Source organism: Scardinius erythrophthalmus (assembly GCF_964197995.2).
Source record: "Scardinius erythrophthalmus genome assembly, chromosome: 17".
NCBI lineage: Eukaryota > Metazoa > Chordata > Actinopteri > Cypriniformes > Leuciscidae > Scardinius > Scardinius erythrophthalmus.
In genome coordinates this window covers 16,459,279-16,468,535 of record NC_138237.1, presented here as the reverse complement: position 1 = coordinate 16,468,535, position 9,257 = coordinate 16,459,279, and the positions used below count along the sequence as shown (strand labels likewise).

Here is a 9,257-nt window from a genome sequence, read left to right as displayed (position 1 = left end):
TCGTTGTTCTCTGTATTGACAGCACTCTAAATTTACAAAAAAATGAGCTCAATGTTAAAATTGACCGGAGTTCTCCTTTAATGTTGGTTAATGTTATTAACTGCTAACATAATAAATCTTATTGTAAAGTGTTACAACAAAACTGTTACTCCTAAGGTCTAAGAGCTAGTTAGAATTTACAGCAAGTTTGTTGATGACGCACAAGAAGCACATGAGCATCAAGCTACAATGTTCCAGCCAATATACAATAAAACCAAACAATAACAATAAAAACTCAATGCAGAATCACCATTTGCCATACAATTGAAGCCAGGTCTGTGCTCTTCCTGCAGCTGTCAATCTGTATTTCAAGCTGTATTCACATTTGTAGAATACAAATTAAGAATTTTGGTGCACAAAAAAGGTCTTACATAAGCCTAGAACAATCTTTTATGCTTTTTTTTTTTGACAACAAAAACTTTGACAACAAAAAAAGAACCAATTCATAAGTTTAATTACTAAGCAAAAATACTTTTTGTCTGAGTCAATAACAAATACAAGACAAAAAAAAAAACGGACAATGAAACGATCATGAAATATGATAGATAAGAGCTCAATGACAATATCATAGGTATTCAACAAGGCAGGTTTTTTTTGTTTGCATGCAAACTCTTCACTTCAGAAACTGAGAGTATCAGATACTTGTGAAATATTTTCTGATGTAACTGGGGCTATAATATTATGATCTCTGACAAATGTGGTTTTGTATATTATGAACTCGTTTAGTAATGCAATGGTTCTCAGGAAAGGTAACGGATAAACAAAAAGCAAAGATGGCAATTTCTATAGGTAATGGACACCTAATACACGTCATACAAAACTCAGCAATTACTCCTTATAAACAGGTTTATATGCTTTCCTCAAATTACATTCAAAAAGCTACAAAATTATACTAAACCAGGTAATGAGCAAGGCTTTAGTGCATGGACAAAATAACATCTAAACCATGCTCTACAGGTGAACAGCATGTTTTCAAGTGCTACTGTATATTTCTTATCACTAATAAAGCGTGTTTACTCTTTAGGTGTCAAAAAAGCCTTCATACGACCCACAGTGGGAAGTGTTTATCCTTAAACTGACAAACTACATTCTCATCTTTTCCAAACCTTATCTGTTGTAAAAACCACAACTACACTGAAGTGCTAGGGCTAACTCACCCCTCACTGTCACTGAAGCCTTTAGTTTATAACTAACTACAGTAATTGTTTAAGGTGTGATGACTTCATTACCATTACAGACTACAGTACATATTTAGGATGTGCAGGCAAATTCAACTGTAAAACTAAAATGTTTTAGTGCAGCAGTCTGGTTGAACCAAGCAGAATGCAAAAGAAATATAGTGCAGCTTCAAACGTTATGGTCTCCAAAACATTACCATGGGCGTACAAATGAGCAGAGGCACATGGACACAGCCCATCAGGTGTCCTGAAAATGGCAGGTAAATACTGGTATCAAAGACTGACTACTGACTGAAGAAAGTGCATTTGGCGGATAGACATTTTGTAAAGCACATACTCTGAAAAAGTGAAGAATTCTGAAAAACTACTGAAAAGGGTCACAATATCCAACAACACTGAGCCACTTCACTTTCACAGCACGTAGATACTACAGGTAGCTGCAATTTGAGAAAGTCCACATCCTACAACTCAAAAAGAAAGAAAATATGATTGTAAAAGGTGCACTGTGATGAATTGCTCTGCAGGCAAACATACTAGAACATTGTGCTTTGTTTTTGCATTCTACCTCAATGTAAACTGACAAAAAAATGATTACCTTGCAACAGGATACTGATCAAATACTGATCAAATTCTTTGACAATATACAAAAATACAAACTGTTTTCAAAATAGATTTCAGAAAATCATTGACTGTAGATTGTGTTTTTGTCTGGCACTGCATGAGCTAAGACACTGTGCGCACATCAATGGTCTTCCTGTTTTCGTAAATCACTCAAGTTCGCTGTAAGTTTCCAAAATATCTGGGGAAAGCCAATGGTGATTTCAATTGCAATGCTTGACAACATGTGTCATTCTGATTGACGGATCCTGGGCTTTAGTTCTCAGATGAATTTCCTTTGATCAATGTTTTTTGGCAAATCATGAACAACTGCAATACTGGCTCCTTCACTTGGCCTCGGTTGGCATTTTGCACATTACAAGTATCTGTTTCAAAGCCTTTTGCACATCTTCATCCATCTGCCCCTAAAGGGAAAGGTTTCAGTGTTTAAAAGTTACATTCTGAACTGTGAGAAAAAAAAAAAAAACTGAAATAATTTACTAACAAGATAATACAGTATATGGATGGAAATAAGTGCAATATTATTAAATAAATATATAAAATATTGTTATAACAGTGGTACTATGACATTGCAGTATCTTTAACAGAGGAAACATTTAAATGTCAAAATATCATGTGTACACACACTGTAATAAAAAACTGATCAGAAATAAACACGGACCTGGACAGCATAAAGAAGGTGCATCCGGTAGACTGAGACAATTTCATGATGGCGTTTCTTGGACTCCTACAGCACAAAAAAAGCAAATACTGTTACTTGTTTGAAGAGCTATTTTGAGCCCTAAATTGAATGTATGATGCATCTGTCATGCTCATAAAAAACAAACAAACACCATTTTCTATGCTGCTATATATTAAACACTATCGTTCAAATGTTTGGGGCCAGATATTAATTTCCCACAAAAATATTAAGCAGAACTGTTTCTTGAGCACATTTTAAAATATATGTTCACAATAGGGAACAGTTGTTTTAAATTGTAATGATATTTTATAATATTACAGTTTTACTGTATTTTTGGTCAGATAAATGCAGCCTTGGTGAGCATGAGAAACTACTGACCCCAAACTTTTGAACCTTTGAGTTGCTATCTTTAGTGAAACAGAGCATTAGATTCCTTGCTAATTTATGGCAGAACAAGATTAGTAACATACAGAAAGCTGATATTGCAGTTGTTTGATCTGCTGCTGGAGCGAGTCCACCTGCTGGCTCTGTTGTCTCTTAGGGGTACTAGTGGTGTACGACAGCTGTGACAGGCTGTTCAGAGCATCCTTCAACTTCATGATTTCCTTTGAGAGATCATCAATCTGTAGATAATAAAAAAACATGACACATTAGGTTTTAATATGACACATCTGGATCAATTTTGACAGAACTGAACCATCAGCACCTTTTTATTCTTCTCTCTCTCTGAGATAACATGGTTCTCAACCTGCTTCTTCAGCTGGACAATGATATCCTGAGCCTCCTTGTACCTGGTATTCAATGCACTGCACTCTTGCTCCCTGCAAACCGCCAGCTCCTGCGCTGCTTCTCTCTCATTCCTGCCGTCCCTCACCTCCTGCCAAGCAGCGGTCACCTCCAGGGCCATCTCATCCTGTTTCCTGAGAGCATCCTTCAGTAGGTGGTTCAGGTGACTTATATCTCCCTCCAGAGTCTCCCTCATCTGCTCATATTCCAGCCGGGATAATGAATCATCTGGAGTTACATCCTTCTCAACTGTCAGTCTGTTCTGCAAAGCGTCGACCTGCAAGGTCTTCTGGGCGAGCTGCTCTTTAAGAACTTCAACTTCCAACTCTAAGTTCTTGATGGCGTTCCCCAAGGATGCCACGACCTGTGTGTGGTCTGCAATGGCTACAGACGATTGAGCCTGGTTTTCGGCATCTTGTTTAACCTGGGCTATTTCTTTTAGCGCTGCTTGATGCTTAGCCTCAGTGTCCTTCACAACATTCTGCATGTCGTTCATCTTGAACGTCAGCTCTTGAATTCTCTGCTCATGCTCCTCCTTGGTGACACAGACCACGTCTGCCTTGTCCTTAGGCTCTGATTCTTTGGCCTGCAGCTGGTTGCGGGCAGCGCTAAGCTCGCTTTTGGCCTCACTGTATGACTTTGAGAGCTCCAAAAGCCGCCGCTGCAGCCCATCGATAATCTCGCCGAGCTCTGCCTTCATCTCCTCGAAGTCTTTGGCAGCAGCCTCCACTGGCACAGTGCCACGAAGGGCCTCCTGGAGCATCTTGATCTCCTCTTGAGACTCTTTGTACTTCTCAATCAACAGAGTCTTCTCCTGGTTGATGTTCTCCACCAAAGCGTTGTAGGTGTTCTTTAGTTCTTGACGCTCAACTTCTGATAGGCTGATGCTTTTGAGCTGAGCCTGAAGATCCCTTATCAAACAAGCATCTTGCTTTTGCTCCTCCTGTGACCTGGCCAACTTTCCCTTCAGTTCTTTGACCTCCTGCTCCAGGCAGCTTTTCAAATACTGAAACTTCTGCACCACATTGTCCTCTTGTGGACTCACAGAATCTCCCCTCAGCTGTAACTCTTGCAAAGATTCCTGGTATTTTTGAGGATCTTCGTCCATGCTTTTAGACGCAACTTCAATTTTCTCAAAGTCAGTGTTGAGTCTGGCCTGAAGGGAGTGGTTTTCCATTCTGGACTCGAGAAGTTTAGCCTGCAGATTCTCCAGCGCATCCCGTAGCAGTCCGATTTCTTTATCTGTACTCAACCTCACATCCTCCTCCATCTCATGTTTGATTGAGGAACTGCTAATGTCCAGACCAGACATCTCCGAAAGATCCTCTTCATCACCGGTGTGGATGTGCACATCACTAGAGAGCTCAAAATCAGCACGGGTGGAGTGGTACGAGGCATTGGATTCGATGCTGTTTGGACGGGAATTTCCATGGCCTTCCTCTCCTTGAGGAGCTGGACGTTTCTGCTTGGTGAGAAAAGATAAATGTTTTTGAAAATCAAGATAATGACTTGCAATGCACATCTTTATTTCCAAATACTCATTACTCATACTCAAGTGCTTTGTGCAATTTCCAACAACCAAACAGATTTTTAAAAATGTAAACAGGCAGTACTGCCCCAAACTCAGTCAGGCCACTGACTGTTTGACATGGCAATACATGGCAATGACTAGCACGACATGGCAATACTTGCTCAAAAAGAAGGTAACCGACAACGTTCTTTGTTTTTGTTTTTAAATGAAAAAAAAAAAAATGAAAAAAATTCACAATTCAGCTTTAAGGTGACTTTTTTTTACAGTGAGTTACCTTTATTATTTGGGCAAGCTGCTGGTTTTCCAGGGAGAGAGAGGCTATCTTTGCTTGCAGGGCTGCAATCAATGACAAATTTGCATTCTCAGACTGCTCCATCTGTTTCAAAACAGGAGGACATCAAGAGATTATTTTACAATATCCTTTTTTATTGGGCTTTAGACATCAAAATCTCACTTGAGAGCGACAAACTGATTCCTTACGATCTAATACTACAATAGGAGAAGTCATGCAGGCCACCACAAAATTTCCATAACATAAGAGGCTGTTTTGAAGAACATCATTACTGAACACAAAACACAGTGTCTCTAGATTTTTAGGTTTTCAATGCTTACTAAAGACCCACGGGTTTGCGTCACTAGTCGAAATTCAAACAGAGTGCACAAACTTAAACAAAACTCATCCGCAAGTTCGAGGCCAAGACTGGTGGTGTGGATGAGAAGTCTGCTTTTGTGTCCCCTAAAGCAAGGTCCTTCACCTGGCCAGGGCCAGTAAAAATGCAGCTGTTAAAATGGGTTCCAGAGAGCAAAAGTGGCTGAAGATCAAAGCAGCTGCCACATGAAGGAATATTAAAGGGTTGTGCGGTACTCGCCTTGGGCTCAGTCTGCTCCACAATCTGCTTCAGATCTTCAATGGTCTCGAGCAGCATGCTCTTTTCCTCATGCAATTTCTCGATCTCATCCTTCAGTACAGTACTTTTCAGCTCCTCCTCCTCCTCCTCAACAAACAGGAAGTGAAGAACTCCCAGTTAATCAGGTCATTAAATAATGAACAAAATATAACCGCAACATGCCTATGGATTAGCTATCTTACACAGGTGGGGGTTTTTTCACCGCAGACAATATTTCAAAACCTAATAAGCATTTTGGGCATTATAGGCATGTTCAAATGCTATTTGGTAAAATTTGGTAGGCAGTGACTAAAGCTTTGAGACAGCCAATGTGAAAAGTTTTTTTTTTCTTTTTTACTAGTAAAAAAATACATTTTTAGAATATTTTTATTTATATTTTTTATTGTTATCAATATTATAATAAATAATAAGGCATAAATGATTACAAACAATATCATAATAAATACATTTCTTGATTTATACATACATTCTTTATATATTTTATTAATACTAATACCCCTTTAATGCTCTTTCCATATTTTACCTTGTAATTGAATCTTTTGGAAGAATCACTTTTGCTGGACAAAGGAGTATCAGTTGGAGTAAAATAAGGTGGTGAGATGATACCAGCCGACTGAAAAATAAGACAAAGGATAGCGTAAAAGTGAGGCTAAGCTTAGAGACAGTAAGAGCCAATATGGATACAGAAAAATTGTTATCAGATGAATATTCAGAAGTAATTACATAAAGAATTGCGTCTAAAGCTTTTAGAAAGTGCAGAGACCAGATTACAGATTCAGCACTGTGTGCCTTTACCTGGATTGGGCTAATGGGAGGAGGAGGTGCTTTTCTCTTTTTGGGAGTGGAGCTTCTGTCCTCATTTAACTTTTGACCATGCTGAGATTGTGTGCGTGATAAGGAGAGTGGCAAAAAGAGAGAGAAAGAGAAAGACGAAGTAAAGTGTTTAAGTGGTTAGTGAAATAAACACTGCACACTTAGTTTGGGAAAAGAAGACTATCACTACAGGGTGAGGCAAATGCCAGTGCAGGTTTCTAAAAGTGCATTCTGGGAATGTTTGTTAAATGTAAAAATAAAGGAATATTCAATCAAAACTCTTGGCTTGAGGCTGACACTACTGTTCCAAGTGAACTAAGCATTCAGTTAAAATGTGAATTTAAATTGTCTATGGAGAAACTTGCAGGTTCTGTCAATCAAAAAAATGAGGAAAACCATCAAAGTCTGAGGGGATGAAAATGAATGAAATGAAAATTAACTTGCTTACCTGAGGGGTTCTCGTCGAATTCTTATCTGCTCATGCAAAGATACAGGAGGGGAAAACATGGAGTGTGGTTATGAGGGGAAAATGAAAATGGCATGTCATTGCCTGGTGCTGACATTTGTTATTCTGTCTTAATCTTCCATTTTTTCATTATTTCACAAGCAGATCTGAGAAATTTTGCAAAAAGTTGGATGTGTGAAAGCATGGTTTACAAAAGAAAAGAAAATGCCACTAGATGGCAATGTTGAGCCAATAAGCTGTGTGTAAATTGAGGACAGAAAAGAAAACAGAATTTAACATTTAAGGTGATGATACACGCACAAATATTATCAACTGGTTTCTTTTATTAAATGCCATTGGGGGAAAAAACTGACATTTCGGCACTAAAGCTTTCCTCAGTGTATCCCAGTGTATATTTTACATTCAACAACAGCTGCCTTGTGCTTACAGCCAAATCACAGCTGCACTGATGTGATATTCAGTACAGCAGCATTCTAGCTTGTGCGAAATTGCTTAAGCAAACAACGGTTCTTGCAACAGTATGTGAAGAAATCCATTAATGTTCTTCAGTTTTGAGTGGAAGGTCTTTTGGTTATTATAGAACAGGAACACTTTACATTATACAGCCCATGATACACATAACTAAATGCTAGTAATCGTAATAGTAATAACTATGCGGAATTATACGCAGCTCCAGAAAACGAATAGATGTCAAATACATGCATTTCATTAGTATTATTCAGCACTAATTAAAGTCGTCATGAAATGGAAGTTGCGTTAGTCTTTTATTCCCTATAGCGATGTATATTCGAGTGAAACGGCTGTTTAAACAAGAAAAAAAATGTAGGGTTGATCGCACCAGTAAACATGTCACCAGCAGAGAAGAGGTGTCGTTGCAAGAGGGAGAAGGTATTTTGATTAAAGATTATGAGGGCACATGATTTAAAACAAAATGATGTGCACGGATCAATTATTTATAGTAAATAGTGCAATATTCCCCCCAAAATTGTCCATTTTTATTATTTCATGGTGACTTTAAGCATCATGGAGAGGAATGTACCTGTAAAGTATGGCCATTGGTATTTTAATCATAATCTGAAATGACAACTTCAAAGCTAAATTGTTTAAATTGACATCACACTGATACTCATTTTCAAATTACCTGATTCCGACTGCTGTCTGTGGAAGGCATTGTTGAGAACGGTGCGGACCTCGCTGCTGCCAGACAGTTTGGCGTAATGTAGCACGTTGTGGCCGAGCGAGTCCACCATGTGTAGGTCAGCTCCCCTCTGCACCAGAAACTCGACAGCGGCCGGACAGCTGCTCTCACTGGCCAACATCACTGCGGTTCTGATTGGATAATAGATGTTTTTTTTAATTAATACTTTTATTTAGCTAAACTGTGCATTAAAGTACACATTAAATTGATCAAAAGCGACAGTAAAGACATTTAGAGCAAAGACAAAAGATTTCTATTTCACATAAAAATGAAATAAATCCTGTTCTTTTGGACATTCCATTCATCAAAGAATCCTGAAAGAAAATGTAAGAAATGTTTCTTGAGCTCCAAAGCAGCTTATTAGAATGATTTCTGACAGATTCTGAAAGACTGGAGTGATGGCTGCTGAAAATTCAGCTTTGCCATCACAGGAATATTTTTCATCAAACAAATTCAGTCTTGGTGACCATAAAACACTTTTCAAAAACAAAACAAAAATCATATTGATCCCAAACTTGTGAACGATAGTTTTTTCTGTATAAAAATGGATTGTTATGCACAGTTTAGTTGCACTGTTAGCATTCCAATTTAGTGTACTCGGCTCACTTTTGAGCACACAACCACAAACTGAAAAACTTTTCTTTTAGCAGTCTATCTATATTATGACTGATAACCAGAAACATACCTGCCATTTTTGTCTCTAGCATTGATGTCAGCACCCCAGTCCAATAAGCTCCGGCAGACCTCTGCGTGTGCATGTCTAGCTGACAAAAGCAGGGGCGTCAAGCCGTCCTAAATGGAAAAAGAGCTTTAAATCAACATCATTTTCCTTCAAATACCATTCTCTGCATGTTAAGAGGCTACGTTATTGGAATAGACAGTACATTAGACAGAACTGCCACCAAACAGCGAGACAGTGAAGACACTGAATTATCATCAAAATGTAATTCAGACATCTAATATCAACAGAAGTGAAACCTGATGCATTAAAATCTACATGATATCAAAGTACATAGGTGAACTTTTCCCCGTTCTTTT

General features: G+C 38.4%; 1 protein-coding gene across 14 annotated transcripts in view; it reads right to left on the bottom strand.

Annotated features, from left to right (window-relative positions):
* Positions 1-471: 471 nt before the first annotated feature.
* The window catches only part of rai14 (retinoic acid induced 14), a 48,437-nt gene continuing 39,651 nt past the window's right edge, over positions 472-9,257 (bottom strand). For 5 of the 14 annotated variants that reach the window (XM_081391345.1, XM_081391358.1, XM_081391346.1 and 2 more), the window contains 11 exons: positions 8,905-9,011; positions 8,163-8,350; positions 7,004-7,029; positions 6,538-6,618; positions 6,266-6,355; positions 5,704-5,829; positions 5,109-5,210; positions 3,224-4,768; positions 2,988-3,140; positions 2,497-2,562; positions 472-2,239 (listed from right to left, as the gene is read on the bottom strand). In XM_081391345.1, the coding sequence (XP_081247471.1) occupies positions 2,162-2,239; positions 2,497-2,562; positions 2,988-3,140; positions 3,224-4,768; positions 5,109-5,210; positions 5,704-5,829; positions 6,266-6,355; positions 6,538-6,618; positions 7,004-7,029; positions 8,163-8,350; positions 8,905-9,011 (2,562 nt within the window). In that variant the 3' untranslated portion in view covers positions 472-2,161. The remainder of the gene's footprint in view (positions 2,240-2,496; positions 2,563-2,987; positions 3,141-3,223; positions 4,769-5,108; positions 5,211-5,703; positions 5,830-6,265; positions 6,356-6,537; positions 6,619-7,003; positions 7,030-8,162; positions 8,351-8,904; positions 9,012-9,257) is intronic. The other 9 variants (XM_081391352.1, XM_081391347.1, XM_081391354.1 and 6 more) reach the window with 6 other exon arrangements.